General features: G+C 37.3%; 1 protein-coding gene across 1 annotated transcript in view; it reads right to left on the bottom strand.

Moving 5' to 3' along the window:
• Nucleotides 1–18,128, bottom strand: part of EXO1 (exonuclease 1) — a 31,962-nt gene extending 13,834 nt beyond the window's left edge. The window contains exons 1-9 of the mRNA XM_012644359.1: nucleotides 17,968–18,128; nucleotides 16,145–16,264; nucleotides 15,360–15,483; nucleotides 13,686–13,823; nucleotides 12,267–12,479; nucleotides 10,383–10,570; nucleotides 9,576–9,672; nucleotides 4,987–5,212; nucleotides 1,257–1,503 (exon numbers count right to left, since the gene is read on the bottom strand). Of these exons, the coding sequence (XP_012499813.1) occupies nucleotides 1,257–1,503; nucleotides 4,987–5,212; nucleotides 9,576–9,672; nucleotides 10,383–10,570; nucleotides 12,267–12,479; nucleotides 13,686–13,823; nucleotides 15,360–15,483; nucleotides 16,145–16,264; nucleotides 17,968–18,128 (1,514 nt within the window). The remainder of the gene's footprint in view (nucleotides 1–1,256; nucleotides 1,504–4,986; nucleotides 5,213–9,575; nucleotides 9,673–10,382; nucleotides 10,571–12,266; nucleotides 12,480–13,685; nucleotides 13,824–15,359; nucleotides 15,484–16,144; nucleotides 16,265–17,967) is intronic.
• Nucleotides 18,129–23,643: the final 5,515 nt, after the last annotated feature.

Raw genomic sequence — 23,643 nt, 5'->3', positions numbered from 1 at the left:
CACTCACTCTAGCCAGGGCAACAAAGTGAGACTCTGTCTCAAAAACAAAACAAAACAAAACAAAACAAAAAGAGAAAACTGAAGCACCCAGAAGTTAACGTGTCCAAGTTGAACATCTCAGGAGTGAACAGGACAAGATTCGCATCTAGACAGCCTGACTCCAGGGTCAAAACGCCCCAAGTTATACTGACTTCAAAATCTCATTATCGCTGGCAGGGACTATGGAGACAGCCTAACTGATCTTTGTGCTCTACTAGTGGTCCTTTCAAATTCATTCTTCATGGGGCACTCAGTGTGGTCTATCTAAAACAGGAATCAAATCATACCCTTTCTCTAATTAAAATTCTCTAAAGTTTCCTAAAGGCTACAGGTTTTCTCTTGGTAGACAAGCCTTCAATGAACTAGCCTCCTGCCTCCTTCTGCTCCCTCACCAGTGACCCTTCCCTAACTTTCATTCTGGCAGTAGTTGAGAACGGCAGTGATCAACAGTGAGTAGCTGCCCCCTGCCAAAGCTATTCCCCACCTCCATGCCTTTGCTCAAGCTGTTTGCCTCTACTGGGAAGGTACTTGGTCCCAGTCTCTGTCTGCTTCACTCCACTAGTCATTTTAGACTAGGGAGGGACACCCAACACTTGTCCCTTCCCTCTCACCCTTTCCAACCATTGCCCCAGTGTTAGATGCCCCTTGAATGCCTCAAAACACCATACACATGCCTTTATCACTGTACTTACCACACTGTACGGAAGGACTTTGTTTATATACTTATTTTTCCAACCACAAGCTGGAATACAAGCTTCTCAAAAATAAAACTAGGTCTTTCCCTTTTTTGTAACCACAGCACCTAGCATGCTTTGAAGTTCTCAATTAACATTATAGCTCTATAGTCAACTATATTTGAATATATTTATGAAAATACTTTGCAAAATTGTATAAGCCCTCAGAGAAACTAAAGAGTAGAAACAAAAAAGGCAGAGGAAAGAAACTCCCAAAATAACAGAATTTCTATAATGCAAAATGTAAGAGCAGGGGCTACAACCCTGTTTTATTTTCCTTCTGTATGCAGAGATTACAAAAGTAACAGAAGTTAAAGAAACAGTGATGCATTTAGGTCAGAACTAAGGCAATACATGATAGAACTGTAATCAGATTAAAAGTCCTACACCTATCTCCCTCTACATTCAATGTTTATTTAAGATAAAATAAATACCAAAACAGTACATAATACAACAGACAACATTCTACAGATATAACTATACCTGCTTCTGGTCCCTGGAACCACAACTGCACCACTTTCTTCATTTTTTCTCTGCAGAAATGCTGCAAATTTATTTCTTGTCCTCGGTGGAGTGCTTAAGCTTTTTCTGTTGGTAGTTCCTTCTACCAGGTCAGGCACGAACATTTCAGTAAAGTTTAATGATTTATTACCTTCACAGCTATTCTTCTTGGACTTCTTTGTACATGAAGAAGAATACTGACTCAACAGATAATCTTCTGACAGCTCTTCTAAATAAAAACAAAATTATCTATAAATCTTTGTTTCTTTTGTAGTTAGATTTGGCCTTAACCTCATACTCTATATCATACTGTCCTAAAGGTAAAGTCTTACTTTTTTAAACTATGCCTCATAAAAGGAAACACAGGGATGACTCAAAAAAAAAAAAAAAAAATCCCTTAAAGCTAAGTTTTATAACTTCCCAAATGAAGCACCTCTCATGTCCATGCAGAGTACCTCTATATAACAAAAGAAAAAGTCATAAGACTCAAAAAAAAAAAAAAAAAAAATTCCCTTAGCTAAGTTTTATAACTTCACAAATTATTTAAGATTTCATATCAATTATTTATGGAATTTTATGTGAAATTACCCAAATCAAAATTTCAGGGCCTAATCATTCTGCAAATATTCATTAAAATAAGGGCCTAATTTCAAACATAAAAAAATTTTAGGGAAATTTATATGTAAATGTATGATTAATGATTGATTTTTAAAATGTTCCAGTAAAATGAGCAGCTATTTATACACGCTATGTGTTATGGTTTTTGATACATAACTGTCATGTAGTCAAAAGTATTTGTGCTCTAGCTCTGATCATTACTTCACTATTATACCCAAGAAGATTGCTGTGTGTCAAATGTATTCAATGGCATTACAATAAACTAGAAGACTAAATATTAATAATAAAAAGGTTAAAGCTTGAAATAGGCAGGAACACTAAGGTGATTTAAATTAGTTCCACTAATTCTGAGTCTGAATAGCTTCTACTCCATGGAGGCATAAATATATGCAATTGTAATCTTTAAGTTGGTAAGATCTACAGAGACATAAGTGCACACTATTGTAAATCTTTAAGAAGTTGGTGAGATAGGTTGGGAGTATCAAAATATTAGAGACAAGATGATGTCACCATTTTGAAAAGGCACAGATTTTTAAAAAGCTCTATCAATGAATTAGATTTTGATTCCTGGCAAAAACTACCTCTGTTTTATTATGTGCAAAATTGTGAACCCTTACAGAAGAACAAAAAAGGTATCCTAGGATCCCCAGCAAGCCTTCTCCAAGAAGCCACACCAGATTAACCTCTTTTTCTTTTTATGATAAGGCTGTTAGCATGGCCATTCAGGGGAATTCGCATATTGAGCCTATCTTGAATTCAATAAGATGCTTCAGGGTCTCTTATATTATCCTAGTGGACCATGTAGAACAGTATCTATTATATATTAGTTATGTGGATTTGTAGCAAGTTGTATAGCCCTTAAAGGACATTGGTGAGTGTTAATCTGAAAGGAAGTCTGTCTCATGTGCTCTAGATTTCTGTACTTGCTCTGATTCACATAAATATTATATAAGCAAAAACATTTTAACCAAAACTTTAAGAAATAGGAAGCCATACTTATCTAATTTCCAGAAGACATAGATAATGCCCATTTGTTAGAAGACATTAGAAAGATTCAAAACAGAAAAGAAATATTAACAAGCAGAACAACGAACTAAAATGAATTAAGATTACCACAACAGGGATAAATTAACCCACATTTAAATTTAAAATATAAACTGTACCTGACTGAATAGCAACTGACAAATTTCGATTATAAACTTGGCAGATTTCAGTTATAAACTCAGCAAATGCCAGCAAAATGACAAGAATGCTAATAAAAGCTAATGCAATCTCAGTTTGTAAAAACAAAAGCACAGTCTCTGGATGAAGGACTGAAATAGTGCCACAGTTCTAAATATTTACTCTAGTCTGTGGTAAATAGACCATATTTCAACAATCATACTCACTGGAACAATTACACAGTTATTAAAAAACTGTATTGTATCCAAAGCCCAACCTAAACAGATAAGGAACTATGGCCTGGAAGAGAAATTTAGGAGAGTCACAATGACTGTCTCTAAACATCTGAAGGGGTGTTATATAAAATAGGGATTAAATTTAATCTAGCTTTTTTTCTTTTGTTTTTGTTCTTGTGTGCCCAGGGACAAAATTGATTGATAAGTGGTAGCTATAAAAAAGTAGACTTAATCTGACATAAAGAACTTACTGATTATGAGCTCTCTACACAAAATGAACAGTGTATTTTGATGGCAGCAGAAGAAAAGGAACTAATGCATACATTGTACTTGTTATATACCAGGTACTTTTATATATTATCTTATGTAACATATAAAAAAACTTGTGAAATAGGCAATATCGTTCCCATTTCATATGAAGAAACAAAAGTTCAGAGATATTATCATGAAAAAGATTTAGGTTAATAAGGAATCAGGATATTTTGGCCAAACACATATAATCTATACCTAAACTTAAAAAATAAAAGCATGAACTAAAATTTTGCAAAGGTCTTTGTTTTATTTCTGTTGTTGATATTTCATTCGCTGCTGTAGATGTATGAAGGAAGGAAGGGAGGAGGAAGAAATTGCAGTCATTCTTCCCACTTCTAAATGCCTTCTATGGTAAAAAAAAGTCCCCAACCTTTGTCTCAATACCTACTATTCCACTTTCAGCACTTCTATTCAACATTGTACTGGAGGTTCTAGCAGGCAAGAAAAAGAAATGAAAGGCATCTAAACTGGAAAAGAAGCAGCAACACTGTCATTATCTGTAGGTGACGTAATTGTCTATATAGAAAATCCTGCAGCGCCTACAAAAGAGATACTAGAACTAATAAGTGACTTTAGCAAGGTTGTAAAATAGAAGGTTAATATACAAAAATCAATTGTATTTCTGTATGCTAGCAATGAACTGAAAATCAAAATAAATACCATTTACAGAAGCATCAAAAATCTGATACAAGGATAAATTTGACAATAGATGTGTAAGACCTATATATTGAAAACTACAAAGCATTGAAGACTTAAATAATCAGAAAATTCAATATAAGAAGAAGTCAACTTTTACCAAACCTATCTATAGATTCAACTAAATCACAACAGCATTTTTTTTTTAGAAATTAACAAGTTAATTCTTTGGCTTGTACTTGTTATATACCAGGTACTTTCATATGTTATCTTATGTAGAAACATGAAGAACACAGAATATCCAAAAGAGCTTTTCAAAAGAAAACAAACTTAGGGGATTTATACTACCTGAGTTCAAGATTTACTATAAAGGTGCAGTAATCAAGAATGTGCCTGATGTAAAGACTGATGAAGAGAGGAATGGTACAGAATAACAGAGTTCAGAAAAAGACTCACGTGGTCAATTGATTTTCAACACATGTCCCAAGGCAACTAAATGGGGAAAGGAAAACTTTTTAGCAAACGGTACTGAACAATTGAATTGCCACATGCAAGGTAAGGAACCTTGATCCATACCTCACATTATACAAAAAAATTAACTCAAAATGGACCATAGGCCTAAATGTAAGAGCTAACACTACAAAACTTCTAGAAGAAAACAGGAGAAAATCTTAGTGACCTTGGGTTTGGCAAAGATTTCTTAAATATCACCAATACTAACTAGCATTTTGCAAAAATGAAATACATACCACTTCTTGGTCTTTTCACAATGGATGGTTTCCTTGGAAGATTTAACCCTTTAGTACTAATCACTTGTTCAATTCCCACAGTATTTGAATTTTCCTTCAATTGTGTAGCGTCTGAAACAATATCCAACTCTAGTCTAGGACAATAATTCCTATGCCAAATGCTATTAACATTAGATGACTTATGACATGTTTTGTCATTCCAACTATGACTTCTTAATTGGACAGGCTAAAAAAGGAAAAAAAAAAAAGGTTACTTTAAATAGGAAAATAATCAATCCATTTCCCTGTGTATCAACATAAATTATAAACAAACATATTAAGTTACTTTAAAAAGAAAAGTGTTTGATGAAATATCTGTCCTCTAATAACATTTTTTACTTTGCTGGTCAGTCCTATACTTTTCATTAAATGTGTCTTACATTCATTCTTAGGCCTGTTTCTCTTCTAATGAGAGTCAAGTGACCTTGTCAGCTTATTTCTAAGAAATAAAAAATAAACCTTCCTAAGATAAACAGCGCAAGAAATGAGACTGCAATTGATGACAGGTGGCTAGGAATAGAGTGCCTTTAAAATTTGAGTATTTTTCCCATACACAATATTAATTAGCTTAATTATCCATCAGTATGCCTCTAAATAATCATTTATAAATACTTTAAAATGCACCTGAGCCACAACCATAAAATTACGTATTTAAAGTAATCAACTATCCTATGTCCAGAAATTGGTTGAGTTCAAAGCAAAACAATCTTAAGTTACAAAATACTGGTTTCTATTATGACTGATACCTGGTACCATCATTAGTGGACAACAGAGAAATAGAAAGCTACTTCGGTCTACAATGAGTCTTGCAAAAAACTTGCTCTGAGAAAGGGCTTAATGTCAGTTAGTATTGGAAAATAATCACTTTTAATGTTAATGTAAGTTATTCACAATCACAACATATTTTGGAAGACGATCTGTTAAGAGGATGTCAATGACATTCTAACAGAGAAGGACAGCCAAAGGGAAAAAAATGAACAAAGATACAAAATATGTCATTAGTTGGGGTGTGAATCTCACCTGACAAAAATCCCACATAAACTCAGAATCTAATCTAAGTCTTTCATTTAAAAGGCAAAAATTAAGAATACCCTTTTGAGAATTAACAAGGAAGGTAATTTGAAAGAATTAGTATTAAAAAAACAGTTTTAGCAATATGGCTCATGGCATTAGATCTCATTGATGGTTTAATTGAAAAAACAAACAGGCAAATAGAAAACCAGCTGGGAAGAATAAATGTTAGAATTAATTAGTTTGGTATACAATTATGGTTCCTACAGAAATTTCTCTATGAAAAAGGGAAAGATCTAACAGAGATCTGGGCTTGTGAAGGATGGCCACCTTAGCAATCCATAACCTTCTCATTCATAACTGGACATATTCAATACAACCAACTATTTTTATTTTTTATTTTCTGAGATAAAGGAAAAGCTTAAGAATTTTCCTTTGAAAATGGAATGAAATTATAATAGTATCAATAAATCAAATGTGTAAAGATAGCAGAGCAAATATTTTTTGGTCCCCTTCTTTCCATAATCACTCACCAAAATAAGAACAAGAAACAAACTCCATCTGCAATAAAATTAGGAGATATCTGTAACTTCCAAAACCATAGTGAAGATAGAGTACAGATGGAAGAATTTAAAAGACTTAGTAGAAAAGAAATCAGATTAAGTGCCTACAGAAGAAAATACCAAAGGGAAGCCAATTCCACCCATAGAAACTAGAGAAAGGCTCAGGAATTTAAGGCACCAGATACCATGGAGGCCAGTGGTAGGGGGAGGGCTGAAAAGAGGGGGGTTATTTGGCCCTGTGTCTCCATCTCCAACCTGACCATACAGCCAACTAACACCCACCCACCTTCAGAACAAGAGCAACTAAACTTTTGAAATCCAGAAACAGTAACATAGAAACAGCAGGCATTTCAGAAGGTGGAGAGATCATTTGTCTGTGAACACTGATTAAAATGAAAGGCTAATATTAAATGGTGAGAAGCCATGATACCCCTTCCTGGCCTACCCCAACTCATTTCCCCTATCCTGTTCTCAAAATGCAGACAGTCAAGTTTAATATCCTAAGCAGAAATCAGACAATCCCTTGTTGGAAAAATATAACTACAGAGAAACAATCTGGACATCGGAGAATTTATAAAGCAAAGCCAGCTTCTTACCAACTAGATCACTCAAGAATGAAGTCCAAGATAAGCTCTTCTCATTCACACAAAGCTTTCGGTGAACTTTTCAGTATCCCTTCATTATGGACAAATGGACAGAAGAAAGTCTCCACCATGAGAGAGAAAAGACCAAAACAGGAAAAAAAAAAAAAAATTCAAAGCAAACAGATATGCAGAGAGAATACCCAAGAAATTATAATTAATATTCTCAGAGAGATAAGAGATGACATCCATGAAACAAAATCTTCAAAAAAAGTAAAATGAAAGGGTCCTTAGATATAAAAATGATAAAAATTAAAAATTTAATAGAATTTTCTATAATGATAGAAATGTTCTGTGCTGTGCAATATGGTAGCCACTAACCACTAAGCACTTGAAAGGTAGCTAATACAACTGAAGAACTAAAACAGCAATTTTGTTTAATTTTAACTAACTGAAATAGCCACATGTGGCTATCATATTAGATAGTGGAGGTCAGGAGAGAAAATAAAGAAATAGCAAACTGCGTGTAATGTTTACATAATTCGAGTTGATGAACATAAAGTTCATTTTTAGTGTCGATATGCATTTGTGCTCTTAGTAGGCTTGGCTTATTTCAGCTGACAGTAAAGATTAATTTCCAGTGCTCAATTAGTCACCAGTCTGTCAGAGGTCATCTTCTCCAGGCTCACTTCTTTTTCTTCTCAAGGAGATCTCATTCCTTCACATAGTAACCACTGAGACATTCTTAGTCCAGCCATAACAAATAACTTAAGAGTCCTCTTAACATGTTACCCTCTTCTACATATGCTATTTTCTTCAGCCTGGACTCACTTACTCATCTTGAAAAACCCTGCTCATCCTTGCAAATCAGTTTTTTTTTAAGCAGACAGTAAAACATGGCTTGGAATTAGAGCTCCTCTGTTTATGAAATGTGTGACCTGAGCAAGTTACCTAACCTTCCTCTAATTGTTTTCTCATCTGTAAAATGAGAATAATTGTACTGACATCAGCAGGTTGCTGAAGAGTAAATGGGTTATTACGGTAAATAAGAATAGTACTTGGAATATAGTAACTGCTCAAAAAATATTTGTCATTACTAAGAAAGCATTCCTTTCTTAGGCGGAGTTACGTACAAGCCTTTTGTTTCCCCAGAGCCTAGAATAAATACATCTCTAGTACTTAAAACGTTTCTCTCTGTATACTGAGAGAGAAGCCAATGAGAACCTTATAGGCAAGGACTATATTTTATTTTTCTTCATATTCCAGAACCCCAGCTAACCTACGTCAGTTATAGTGCCGAATACATGCTTAGCAAAGGACTGAATTAGTGAGCAAGGGTAAAAAGACCTTGATTAGACTGGAAGCTCTGAGAAAAAGAAAATATCAACCAGAAGGACAACTAAAAGAGGAAAGAAGCCTTAGAAATGAAAGGGAAGCCAAAAATTATTTCCAAGTTTTCTAGTCTGAGAGAATGAAAGAGCTCATGTAATTGACATTCGCTCATTCAACAGAGAAACATGGTAAATATAACAGTGATGATCACAAAGTCCTGCCTTTATGAAGACTACATTCTATTAGGAAGAATCAGAAAATAATAGAAGCATAATGTAACGTAGTAATAAGTGCTAAAAAAGAAAGATAAAAGAAATGTTATTAAGGAAAGCCGATAAACAATGAAGAGTTTGGTTTTGACTATGGATAGATTTGAGGCCACAGGAAATCATTTATGCAGAGATACATTAGATATTGAAAATTCTGTGGTTAGGGTGCACAGGTGAGAGATTGGGGTAAAGATGGAGATATGTGAGTTCTCTGCATAAATGGTATAATTAAAGTCCTAAGGATTTATCTAAGGAAGAAATATAAAAAGAGAACAGAGGATGAAAAGAAATATGAAGAGAAAGAAGAGAATGGCAGGAGACAGTATCTTAAGGGATATATACAATCGGGAAAAAAGTAAAAGATAATAGCCAAGGGTCAAAGACAAATAGCAGGGGTGCACACTAAATATTTGCTAAATTATGAATGAGTAAAAAACAGCTTTTACTCCCAAGGGTAGTATTCCTTCAACAAATGCCAAATGCCAAGAGGCTGAATGGGGTGAGATGAGAAAAAAAAAGCATCACATGCTTAGTGTATTCAAATGAAATGTTTAAGTATAAAAGTTAGATAATACATAAGGTGGTTACTTATCAATTTAAAAAAATTAACCAGTATACCTATGTTCTAAGAGATGTAATTTCTCTAGGATCAAGTTGTTTTCAATGTACACTCTGCATAGTGCCTGGATATAGAAATACTTAAAAGATGTTTGGTAAATCAAGATTTGCCTTTAATCGCAGTTCCTGAGACATAACTAATGTGTGATTTTACACAGCATTCATTAAAATGTTACCTTAGCAATGTCTGGATTGTAGTCATCGATCTGTTCAAAAGTATTTATATCTTTATTTCCAAGTGCTATTTGAAGAGCTATAGAATCATCAACATACCTAGGTTGGTAAGATTAAGGAAAAATGCCTTTATTAACACCTAATCAAATGATTCTGTACTAAGATAGAAAAGTGTTTTCTATTGTCACAGAAAATCTTCAGGTTTATGACTTAAATGGATCCTATTTACTTTCCACATCGGCATTACTGAAACCACAGGCATAGTTTGCTAGTGTCTATTTGTCCCTGCAGGAGTTGAGCATCTTGTGAAGCAAAGCCCCAAGTCATCGCTAATTCCCTCTCTTGCAAGGGAGGTGGAGGAGAAAGTCCCAGCCACCATCTAAGTGACTCAGGGCTCTGCATCTGCCTGAGTGCACAAGGCCAGTGGCTACAGGTAGGGCAACCTCTCCCGGTACATTCATATACCCAGAATGCTCTTCCTGATAAACTGAGCTTGCTGGCCACGAGCTTGGGGTTCTCTGAAATGCTACCTTGGAAATGTGTACCCTAAGTGACAGACCCTGTGCATGCTCCTCTCAGTCAATCTAAGTAATTAGCATGCTATAGAAGATGAGCCTCAGATTTATAAACAAAAAGCTATTCTACATTTTCACTGACATGGTGATTGAAATGAACAAAATACAGATTTCACTATAAAAAAGAAAGCAAAAAACAATCTGCAAGCTTTTTACTGAATGTCTCATGAAAAATATCACCATTAAAATACAGAAGCAGCACAAAAGTCTACCATTCTGGTTCAGAAAGGATACCGCCCAGCATAGCTTAGTGTTTCAGGATCAATGTCATCTTCATAGGCATTCAGAGGGATTAGTTTCCTTGTGATGGGATCAAAAACTAGCTGATAAAGGAAGGTATTGTTGGCTCGAATAAATCCTTGGATGTAATCTTCTGGTACTGTTATATTCATCTTGAGATAATGTCCAATTTTCTTGATAATCTAACAATGGATACAAAAATATTTTATCTGTAACTAAAGAATAGGGAACATGTTATCCTCAAGACTGACCAGTTCATATTAGAGGAGCATGAGGAGGGACTGAAAAATCAATTGCTTTCATTTACATTAAAAAACTCTGCCAGCAAACACAATCATGTCATATCACTTAAAATTTTAAGTCTCATAACTAGTATTTTCTTTGGTTTTTCTACTATTAGTCCAAAGGACCAAAAATTCAGTTATACATCAAGTTTATGTTCCTAGGTGTAACTTTAACACACATTCTTCATTCTCAAAGTCCCTTTCATCCAGAAAGCAAAAAATAAACATACAAAACCTGAGAATTAAAAAAACCCAAATATTCTTAGATCATAGTTTTAAACTAAGTTGACATTCCGACACCTATGAGCCACAGATACTTCAAGCTAGAAGGGATCTTAAATATTATATATCAAATTCATGCATGAAGGGAAGACCCAGAGAACTAAAGTGGTTCTGGAGTCACAGGCTAGTGAGGGCATGTGGCGCTATTCCCAGCTGGGATACTATCTCCCAACCTAGAGATCTTTCCATTACATTACATCACCCTTAGCCCTGAGGACTTATGCTTTCTACTTTTAGAAACAGAAAATGGAATTTCTGCTCCGCAAACTATGAGGGCCTTAGAGACCTACCCAGGGGGAAAATGAGCTTCTTTAATGTATGTTTATTTTTTAAGAAAAACTACACAGTAGTGATACATGGAGTGTCAGAATTTTCCAGAGGATATATGACATAAGATATCAAACGAGACTGAATGAGGAAGTAGATACAGATTGAGTATACTTTCACCAAAATGCTTGGGACCAGAAGTATTTCAGATTTTCGATTTTTTTTGAATTTTGAAATATTTGCATATGCATAATAAAATATCTCGGGGATGGGACCCGAGTCTAAACACAAAATTCATTTATGTTTCATGTACATCTTACACACGTAGTCTGAAAATAATTTTATACAATATTTTTAATAATTTTGTACATCCCTCACATGAGATCAGGTGTGACATTTTCCACTTATCATGCTGGTGCTCAAAAAGTTTCAGATTTTGGAGCATTTCAGATTTTTAGATTAGGGATGCTCAACCTGTATGAGATTCCAGCTGTCTTCCATTAAGCCATATTAAAGAGATTTGCATAAATGTATAATTCCTCTCTCTCAAAATTTTTGTTTTGAAAAATAGTTATTTTTCATAAAAACATGCTATTTATGTTAATATGTAATGAATTTATTGTAATATTTAAGTGACTTGATAATCATTTAAATTTTCATCTTAACATTTAATTTGGTAAATATCAATAGTTATAACCCACATAAACAAAAAACATTACCACAAAGAGCTTTTAGGAGTATAAAGGTAAATCCTGAGACCAAAAAGTTTGATAACCAATCAAAAGACCGAGTTTAACATTAATTCTATCCCAGAATATTTTGCCCTTATGTCTCTTTATATTCATCTTCATTTTAGAAATCACTACTACTTTTTCATCAATTGCTGAAAACATGGTTCTTCTAATGTTTGTTAGTTGCTAGGAGCAAAGTTCTGGTGTTTTAATCATTTTCTCCTTTTAATGACATAATATAGGCTATTGACATAACAGAATATTTAAAATCCATATTCTGAGTGGTTCATTCTATTATTAAAGATCGCCCTTACCTTTATAATATCTGGATTATTGGCTAGTCTCAGTACTTTGCATGCCTTTGCTAATCCAATTCCACGCAGTGATGGGAGATAGTCACAGCCTGAAAGAATGCACATGTAACGGAACTTCTCTTCCGTGAACACATCCCCAAGCTGTTTGCACATTCCTAGTCGAGCCTGATCAATTTCTAGTCCATTTCCAAACTGGTCCATTTTTAAAATCACCTTCAAAAGGAAGAGAAATTGTTAACACCTGGAAGGGCCACTTTTATTTGTCATTAATCCGTGACAATAATTCTAAGAAATATTTCTTGTTCTTCGTTCACTGTTAACACTGAAAGATAGGAGTTATGGCCTGGCATGTTAATGATTATGAATTTGAAAATAAATTAAACTGAAGCACAGAATATGACTAGGACAAGGCGATACAGCCAGGACTTGATTGTTCCGAGTCTGATATAAAGAAAGCCCTTTCTGCACCTCTTTACTTCCTGTTTACTTCACAGGGTTGCCATGATGATCAAATAGTAATGCATACAAAAAACATTTTCCCCTTCTGTCACTTTTTCTTTTTAAAGTAACCCTTTTGTTATTATTAATAATAATACATGTTTATTGCATTAATAGAAAATCTGGAAAACATAGAAATTCAGGAAGAAAACAGAAGTTGCCCATATTCCATCATTTATCACTATTACCCAGTATTAATCTTTTGATATAGATCCTTTTAGTCATCTATGAAAATAAATAATATAGGCATTAACAAAAATGAGATCATCTTATAGTTTTGTATCTTAATTTTTCCCCTTAATATCTCATGACAAAGTTTTCCATTAAACAGTTTCATACATAATTCTAAATAACCGCACAACTTCCCATTAGCAGATTAAATTGATTCACCTAACTTAATTAAAAAATATACAGCATATGTTATCATTATTATTTTTAATTTTTTTAGAGATAGGGTCTCACTTTGTCACTCGGGCTGGAGTACAGTGACATGATCATAGCTCACTCAGCCTCCTGAGTAGCTAGGACTACAGGCTCCTGCTACCAAACCTGGCTAACTTTTTAGTTTTTGTAGAGACAAGGTTTTGCTATGTTGCCCAAGCTGATCTTGCACTCCTAACCTCAAGCAATCCTCCAATGTCAGCCTCCCATAGTACTGGGATTACTGGTGTGAGTCACAAAAACCCTCTGACCTTAGGGGCTTACTCTGAAAAAAATGTCCAAATTACACAAAAGTTAAGCAGCAAAACCCTTCTTTTCATTTTTAAATAAAATAATTAACATTATAAAAATAGATGGTAATTATAGATACTCACTAAAATAAATAATTATTCCTGGAGAGGAAAAACTTCTGCTCCTTGATTTATGTATACTACTTCTATCTACATAGAAAATTAATATGTAGTTGTTACAGTTAAGTACCTTTTTACAGCCAAAAGCTAGGAGATCAGAGTCCTCTGTAATTATAGCTTGGACAATACCAGCTTTGTTGAGATAGGCCAACTGCGCATCAGCTTCATATGGAGCCACGAGGCAATCTACTCCCTGAGACCGAGCAGCCTGTCAGAGAGGATCACAGTGAGTCTCCAGCATGGCATCTGGAAAGCACCAAACAACTTCCTGTTTCAAAACCACTTCATTACTAACCTCAACAACACATGCTAATGTGTTTTTCAAAAAATCATTTCCTTCGAAGTAGAGTTTTTCTACCTTTAGTTCTAGTACATGTTGAACCAATCATGAAGCCATTAAGTTAAAAAATAATTTATAAATTTGGAGAAAAGAAACATTGCTACACATTTAGAAAGAAAAAAAAAAACTCTATGAGCTACAAAATGAATTATTTCAAATTATAGAAAGCTTCCATCTTCCATCTTCCATCTTAAGATTACGTTCCAAAAGTATACAAGATATTTGTTTGGAGCTTTGAATATAGTTCCCATAAAAATAACAGTTTGTCCTGTCAGTCTATCTGACACTGTATCCACAAGATTATAGACCCTAATCACTATGTTTAAACCAATGCACCGTGGGCAAATACTTTTAAAATAACCTTGCCGGGAAAAACAGTCCCTATCATAGCCTCTGTCTCAAAATCCAGGCAGTTGGAACAGGAACTTTCTTGTCCCAAATCATGGGGAATAGTTCCCAAGGCCCGAGGAGAGGCTTTGGGAAGCAAAACATGGGGAAAGAGGTATCGAGATCCTGCTACTATCAATACTGGTGACAGCTTGCAATCTGCTATTTTTCTTGGTTTCTGTTTGCCCAGCAAGTGTCCTACTCTCACCCTTTTACACCACTATTTGTGTACAACAACTGGGGTTTCTTCTCCACTTCCACGCACAGTGCAGCCTCTCTTCCTGCGGCTAAACAGAGCACATTTCCCCTCATACTTCACACCTTCTGCTGCACCCCATCCTTTCCTTCAACCTTGACTCGTACAGAAAGAGCAAAGAAACAGCCACATGAAAAGGAGGCCAAATAAGAATTTTAGTGCTTATCTTAACTCAGGAACCAAATGGCAGAACTATAAGCTAAAAATAAAAGCTGATTCCACCTTTATCATCATGGCTTTATGAAGTAGGTGGAATATAAAAAGTGGAAAGTGAGGGCTGGGACTATGGGCATGTTGACACTAAGATTTACAGTGATAAAGAAAGAAACTTCTATGCAGCAGCAGATGAAGAACAGAAGTCAGCAGGGTTCCTGAGGTCACGAAGATGTTTCGGCAGATCTCTGACCATGATTCGAGAGTGAAGGTTACAGTAAGTGCTGAAGACCACGTGAGAGTGGGGTGAGACTGAAACCTCCAGGAGTTTGTCCCTTTCATCTCTATGGAACATGCCGACAGCGTTTATCCATTCAAGTCACTCTTCTCAAAAGGAAGAGCCTCATTTATTCCTTAGGATTTCTCCATTGGAAATTGCTGGACTCCACTATCTAATGATCTAATCATTCTTCCTTGGACACCTGCCCTTTACTCGAGGTTAGGTCTAGAACAATTATCCTCCTCTGATTTTCTTACTCTCCTATTAATAAACAACTTAGAAAACTAAGCTATTTGTTCCTTTGGCTTCCTTTTTTTATTCAACTTACTTTAATTACTTTGTGGGCCATCGCATGTGTGATATTGATAGAGCGGGCAAAACATTCTCGGGCTTCTGAGACTCTCCCCTCACGAAGAAGCTGCTTTCCCTTAAGAAGATTGGCTTGTCGTCTTCTGTAAGAACATTTTTTAAATATAAAGAAAATTTAAGAGGCTGACTCAAGAAACTATAATAAAACCATAATTAAAGAAATTTTCCTAGAATTAAATCATTTGAAAGTGCACACCAGGTCCTTGAGAATATTAATCCAGATGCTTTGGGCTTCTAGGCAAAAATAACAAGTGCTTTATGACGCGCGCGCGCGCGCACACACATACACACACACACACACACACACACACACACACACAAGATTACCATTAGATTTTTCCACAGCAATGCTTTATGTCAAAAGAAAATGCAGTAACTAAGACACTTTTAAAAATAGTGAAAATAATCTAGTACACATAAAACATTTAAGGAAATTTGTTCATGTACTAGGCTACAAAATAAGCCTTCACAAATTAAAATTTTATTTATTTATTTTTAGAGACAAGGTCTCGCTGTGTCACCCAGGCTGGAATGCAATGGCTATTTACAGGTGCGATCACAGCACATTACAGCCTTGAATCCTAGGCTCAAGCGATCCCCCTTGCCTCAGACTCCTGTGTACCTTGGACTAAAGGCATGCACCATTATGCCCAGCTTAAAATTTTAAAAAATTGGTAACTTACAGACTATAACATCTGACCTTAGTTCAATTAAGTTAAGAGATTAAGTAGAGAATTAACTTACTCTCTTCTGGACTTTTCTACTTCCTTTTTAGAAGGTAAAGTACAGCCATCAAATACGAGAATAGGCTTGATCCCGTGAGATAGTAACATATTTAAAAATTTCATACAAAATCCTACATACCTATGGGGGAAAAAAAAAAGAAAAACACACTTAAATGCTTTGTCTTTCTTGAGGTAATAACTTTTGTTCTATTTTAAACTAGATAAGACAATTCTGAATGAGGTTTTTGTTTTTTAAGTAAATGTTTTCACAGGAAATAGAAATTTTAATTTATTAGACTTGGGTTCAAATCCTACCTTGGATATTCTTATGAGCCATGTAATGTCCGGTAGATTACTTGACCCTCCAAGCCCTGGTTTCCTTATCTTTAGATTAAAGAGCTTTGGCATCTCTTCTAATTCTGTCAGTTTTGGTTCCAAATCTGGTCTTCTTCCCCCATTTTTTTTAAACCTTTTTTTTTTTTTTGAGACAGAGTCTCACTGTGTCGCCCGGGCTAGAGTGCCGTGGCGTCATCTTAGCTCACAGCAACCTCAAACTCCTGGGCTCAAGTGATCCTCCTGCCTCAGCCTCCCGAGTAGCTGGGACTACAGGCATGCGCCACCATGCCCGGCTAGTTTTTTTTTTTTTTTTTTGTATATATTTTTAGTTGTCCAATTAATTTCTTTCTATTTTTAGTAAAGGCGGGGTCTCGCTCTTGCTCAGGCTGGTTTCGAACTCCTGAGCTCAAACAATCCGCCCGCCTCGGCCTCCCAGAGAGCTAGGATTACAGGCGTGAGCCACCGCGCCTAGCCCCCATTTTTTAGTTAGAAAAAAAATTTCAAATCTATTGAAAAGTTGAAAGAATAGTACAATAAACACCTGATTCCTCCAACAGTACCATATCACACCTAGGAAATTTAACAGTGACACAATACTATCTAATATACAGTCTGTGTTAAAATTTGCCCAGTTGCCCCAGTAATGTTTCTTATATCCAGTAGTATCCCGGTAAATGTCTAACAAGTAGTTCTAGGGGAAGGGGTGCCTGAATTTCCTGACATGAATATTCCACAATGGTGATAAGCGACCAACATGGAGCCAATGAAAGCCAAGTTGAGAAGAGACGGTGTCCAGCGAGCTCATACGAGCTGGCTCCAGCACGCCACTGCTATTTTCCCAAATCCAGGATCCAATCAAGGATCACATGTTGTATTCAGTTTTTTTTACTCTGACAAGTCAATTAACAAAAACAGCTGCATTTATAACACCCATCATTCAATAAAGGATATTTTAGTTCAAAAATAGAAACAGAAAAACATAATCTTAAAAGATAACCTTTTAAATCAAATATGCTCTTCTTAATGACTCAGTATATTATCTTTATTTGTTGTAGATCAGTGACAATGAACCTGCACTGGCATAGAACAGTGATTGGGACCTGCTGATTATCAAGCAAAATTTAGGAGAAAGCAAATATGCAATTATAATGAAATTTTAAAGGACATTTACTTTTTTTCTTTGCTAACAGGGATTAGCAGTGTGTTTTCTGTACCCAAAAATGGATGTTTGAAATCATCATGGATTTTCAAAACATTGTTAAAAAGTTTATCTTATATAAAGAACAAATGAAACAATCTTTGGTCTTTGTCCATCTGCTTATTACAACGAATGAAAAGCAGGCCAATAGCACAGGTGGAAGTCATCCCTGATTCGGCAATATTATAAAACACACACTCTCACTTCTTGATAAATTCTGGCATGGAGTGAAAATAATTTGTTTCTGGAACAATAACATTGTAAGTCTAATTCTTAATTACCAAAGAATATATAAGGTCCAAGCTTACCTATCAGTAGGTTCACCTTTGGCTAGTTTTTCAGCACAAGCAATAGCTCCTTTGTGAAGCCAGCAATATGTATCCACAGCTACTACCTGCCCTTTATACTTCCTCACATGGATGGGTTCAGAAGCTTCTTTGATAAATTGTAGCAATCCTTGTATCCCCATAGTGCCAAATTAACTACATGATATAAAAGGAGAAAGGGAAAACAGCGATATTTAAAGCAAAATATATTTATCAAAAAGTCGGAAAAAAACAAAAGAAAAAAACTTAGAATTTGATATAGAAACTGTTATTGTTTAGATATTTGACAGTCATTGCTCTTTAATACTTTAACTGGACTCCTCCCTGTCAAACAATTCCCATAGTCTAGAATTTACATTAATCACTAACACTGCCTCTAATGCCACTTGACAGTTGCTTGATGGTTATTCTTTCCAAAGTGCTTTCACATTTAGAATCATCACACGTGCTCCAAACTCTTAACACAGTGCCAGGCACACAGAAGGTGCTCAAAAGTCTCTCCTCTCTTCAAAAAGGCATCGTTAAAATCTACAAAACTGTGCATGCTATGGCATCTCACTGCCTCTGCAAAAGCCATTATAAGGGCCAACATGCAAATTCACATAGCAGAAACTCAAAACACTTTGTAGGAAGGTAGGCATTTCAATTAAAAAAAAATAAAACAAATGAAATAATCAAACAGAATTACAGAAATGAATCTGTACTTTTTTAGGACTGAAATTCACTGCCATCAGAATGCATTATTCCAAGCAATAAACATTATGGTCATAAGTAGTGGTAGTGTCTAGGGGGCAATTCCATCAGACTCTCCAAAGCTACCCCCAAAGAAATGTGAAACTGCCTACTTTGTAAATACAGCCTCAAGACAAGTGCTTTAACTTCCCGCCCCTTCCATTCAAGTTGCAGCCACTTAAGCCCTTTCTATACAGCAATTCTGTAACTGCCTCAGCCCTTTCTGAAGAAACTACTTCCCCCAGTCTATATGATAAAAAGTCGGCAGTGGGCACTGAGCAGTTGCTTAGCATTTCATAATACAAACCTCTCCTATCAAACATCCAGCTTGGAAAAAAGGCAAGAAAGAAAGTACAGGATCAGAAGTCAGCCTTACCCTGTTCACTCCTTACCAGACCTCTGATGCTGTAGTCCAGCAGTTCTCAAATTTCAGAAGTTGGCAGATTCTCAACTCCACTCCCAGTGACTTGTGATTCACTAGTTCTGGAGTGAGGCTAGGGACTCAATTTTAAATTTAATTCGGACGCAGGTGGTCCTCAGGCCACAGTTTGAGAAAGCGATTACTCTCTTACTTCGCAGAAAATGTCTAAAAAAAGTTTTCTTTCACTCTGAGGAAAACGGACATAACACACAGTTCGTGAAACTCACATAAATAAGTTTCTTCTAGGTATTAATATATATCCTCGAATAAGTATTTCCTCTTTAGCATAGTAAGAATGACTGAGTGCCATACGGCACATATTTCAAGGAGATCACATGTGGCACCAAAAGTAACAGGAACAGCAGCAACTTCACCACTTTATTCCTTTCTCGCGGAGACGTGCAGGCGTAGCCCGTAAGCCCATTCCTGGACAACATTAAGGGAAAAATGTACTTGTCAACATTCAAAAGTGGGGAGAGTGCATGTAAAAACCGGGCTGCCAGCTTCTGCGGAAACCTGTGAGAAGTCCCACAACCCTGGCGCCAGCTGCAGCAGGGAATCGTCTGCTCTTTAATGAGCGCGGACTCTCCCTCCATTCTCCGAATTGCAGCGCTAGCCTGGCCCCACGTTCCTTGGGAACCAAACGACACATATTGCACTCGGAGCGACCAAGCCAGACCCTCTCCTCCCCTTCCTGGAAGACCCTGAATCCCGACAGGAGGGGCGGAGGTGACGCGCAGATCGGCCCCCGTGGGAACCAGCGGGAACCCACCCATTAGCCTCCGCACTGCCCGCTCCCCCACTTTCCAAGAAGGGGTCTCCCAGTGCGCTCGAGGGGAGCCAGCCGGGGGTTCAGAAACGCGCCCCCGACGCCTCTCACTCACTTTGGCCAGAGCAACCGAGATCGGCGGTACAGGACACCAGCAACTTGGCTGCAGCCGCTTGCTAAGGGCCCGACCTTTCAATTTGCGCGGGATCACCCGTGGTCCCGCCCCGCGGACGTGACGTCAGTGCGCTGCCCGCGCCACCGGCTCCTCCCCCCAAGCTCCGGCCCGCGGCCTCCAGCTCGTCAGGTCTCGGGCCCTGTGCCCTCCGCCTCACTGACGTGCCAGCGGCCCGCTACGCTATGACTCCGGTCGCAGCTGCGAGCACGAGCTCTGTGCCGCCTCCTGAAGGCTCGGGCAAAGCCGGCGCTGCAGGTCGATGGGGAATGACGCCTCGGAAGTTGGTAGGTGTTGCTCTCGCCACGGCTGCTGGGAGTTGTAGTTCTCTTCGGACTGCGACTTCCTTTCCCGGAGGCAGAGGTTTAGAGAGCGCCGCCACGTGTTTGTGCTGAGGTTTTTAAAACCTGGAAAAGGAGCCCTGCTGAAATTAGTTCCTTAGTTCCACTCAGCACCATCAGCTCCACCCCAGTTCCCTCATTCTCTCTAAAAAACTAAGCCCAGTCATCTCTACAAATTGAAATGGAGTTCAGTTCACGCTGGACTCTTTTTCCTATTGCAATAGTATTATTGGTTAAAATCCGTCCCTACCACTTTGCCCAGTAACTGGCTTCATTGATTTTTGACATAAGTACGGGAAAATTTTACCTATATAACAAAACAATCTTGAGGAAATGGGCCTTAGAGTGGCCTTCGGTGGCCACTTGGGGCCGAGTTTCTAGTCCTCCTAATACCCAGACCTGGTTGCCGTTCTCTTCTCATAAAAATATTGTGGTGAAAAAATTTGAAAACAACCTTAGGCCAGACCACACGGTATGTTCTGGACCCAGATCAGCAGGAATGATATAATAATTCAGACTCAATTCAAGGAGTTGAAGGGGAAGAAGTGAGTACTTTGTTTAAAATGTTCCCCGTTTGATTATCTTCTCTACGTGTTTCTTTCATGCTTCTTTTAAAGTCTTTTCATGATCAGTCTAACATCCATCACGCCAATACATTACCTTCAAAATTGTTGAAAAGGTGCCACTTTGGGGGAATGTGTTTAGGTAAGCAGGGTCTCCTCCTCCCCAGTTCTGACCTGTAGAGCCGAGGCTAGGAGAGAGGGTGAGAAAACTTATCTTCTCTTTCTATTCCAGTTGCTATCTATGGTAGATCTCACCCTGAACCAGCTTGGAGCAGACTCTAAGGGAGTAGATTAAAAAGGAAGTTAAATGTGGTCGTCTTGTGCTTGTGGAGAAGTCTTGTAGTCATTGGACCACTCAGGCATAATAACTGCTTCAATACCTTGGATCCTACCAAGAATATGTCACCCATGGGGGTCTTGGAAAGGAACTCCCAAATCAAAAATGTGCCCATTTAAGCCACACTGAATCCATCATAAAACTAACATAAGAAGTTGTTGCACTACGGACAGCCCAGTGTTTACTACTAATTTGACTCCCAAGGTTCTTGGCTGCAGCTTTCCAAGATGGAAATTAAAAAGGAAAATATTAGTTTAAAAAAATTGGCTGGGTACAGTGGCTTACACTTGAAATCCCTGCACTTTGGGAGGCCAAGGAGGGAGGAAGGTTGCTTGAGCCCAGGAGTTTGAGACCAGCCTGGGCAATATAGCCAGATACCAGAAGTTGGGAGTTTTTGCTCTGACCAGGGCTGCTGTTCTGCAAAAAAATATTTTAAAAAATAAGCCGAATGTGGTGGTGCACACCTGTAGTCCCAGCTACTTTGGAGGCTGAGGCAGGAGGATTGCTTGAGCCCAGGAGTTCAAGGCTGTAGTGAGCTATGATTGTCCCACTGCACTCTAGCCTGGGTGACAGAGCGAGACCCTGTCTCAAAAAAAAATTTTTTTTTTCACTGAACAGAATATTTTTACTCTTTAGGAAGATAAACTATTTGAATCAATTTGTGCTGTAATTTACTACATGCCTTAGGTGTGCCTGTCAGTGCTAAGTGTTGCGGGGATACAAAGAATTGGCTTCTATTGTCAAAGAACTTAGGATTTAGTTCTGTAGACAAAACACATGTTCATCAAAAAGTTAAATCATAAATAATGATGGTGTGTTATTGAATTCTGAAGTTAATGGTATAGCCCATACTTTCTTAGCTTAAGACGCACTTCTGGTGTTACCAGTTCCCGGATGTCTTTCCTGAGCTAGATATTTGTTCAACATACACAAGCATCCTGTGATCACTCTTTCGCCCTGATACTTCTCATACTGTCACTGTATTTTAATTGACTTTGTCCTCCAGTAGTCTGAAAACCTTTGAGGTTGGGTTGCCAGATTTAGCAAATAATAACATAGGATATCCAGAAATTTGAATTTCAGATGAACAACAATTATATTTTTAGTATATCTAATGCAATATTTGGGACATAGACAAAAAAAATCCGTATATATCTGAAATTCAGATTTAACTGTGCATTCCGTAATTTTATCTGGCACACTTACCTTGGGGATAGAGATTATGTCTATGAATTTTCATATCCCAGGTGTTTAGCACTAACGTTGATTAAAAAAAAAAATCTAAATTTGTGTACTAATAAATAAATGTCCTAGGTATGGCACCATGAATTCTGGGTTTACTGGGCAGCTCTTACCTTTAAGTATTCTATCTTGTTGAAAGATCAGATACCCTCATTTTCAATTTGGAAAATACTGCCTTTATTGTTACAAGAGCAATGTTTTCTAATGTGTGGACCCCAGAGCAGATAATTTGAGACCCTAGTGACAGGGGCCCCTCTGGATGGCCTCCTACCTTTGCCTGGTTCCAAGCAGGGCTGCTGGAACCACAGCTGAGCAGGAGCTCCTTCTGCGTGCACACTGATGCACACACCAGTGCTTTCTGAGAAGAGACCTGGGAGTAAGGGTTCTTTTCAGTCAGCAGCTTTTTCCCAAGCCCGGGTTCCCTCCAAACTAGAGAGACATGGAACTGGGGACAACCTCAAGTGTGAGACAAATCAGCATCCTGTTGTCATCAAAGTACGGGCTGTGTTTTCATTTTATTCCTCTGTTGAACACAGTATGGACAAGTGTTCAAAATAGGATGCTTCAAGTGTAAAGGTGAAGATGATGAGGGAAATGTGAGCAGTGGTGGTGATGTTATATACACAAGGACCAGAATACCCCTCTTTTCTGACTGATCATTGATGGCTCCCATTTTCTGATTGAGGAACTTATTTTTAGATGCTCACTTTATAGCTCAATTAGACTGATTTTTATCTGTATTCAATTGTTTTTACATTTTAAAATATTTTAATTGAATGACTTTGTTTTCATTGTAATTTTACAGTTACTTCTATTACAGCAAGTCTTACAGTGCTAACACGAAATTTGCTTTTCATTTTTTATTTTTTTTGAGACAGAGTCTCACTCTGTTGTCCAGGCTAGAGTGCCGTGGCGTCAGCCTAGCTCACAGCAACCTCAAACTCCTGGGCTCAAGCGATCCTCCTGCTTCAGCCTCCCGAGTAGCTGGGACTACAGGCATGCGCCACTATGCCCGGTTAATTTTTTCTGTACGTTTTTTAGTTGTCCAGCTAATTTCTTTCTATTTTTCCGTAGAGACGAG

Source organism: Propithecus coquereli, unplaced genomic scaffold, assembly GCF_000956105.1.
Source record: "Propithecus coquereli isolate 6110/MARCELLA unplaced genomic scaffold, Pcoq_1.0 Scaffold210, whole genome shotgun sequence".
Taxonomy (NCBI): Eukaryota; Metazoa; Chordata; class Mammalia; order Primates; family Indriidae; genus Propithecus; species Propithecus coquereli.
The sequence above is the reverse complement of the archived record's forward strand: the minus strand, read 5'-3'. Positions and strand labels throughout refer to the sequence as shown.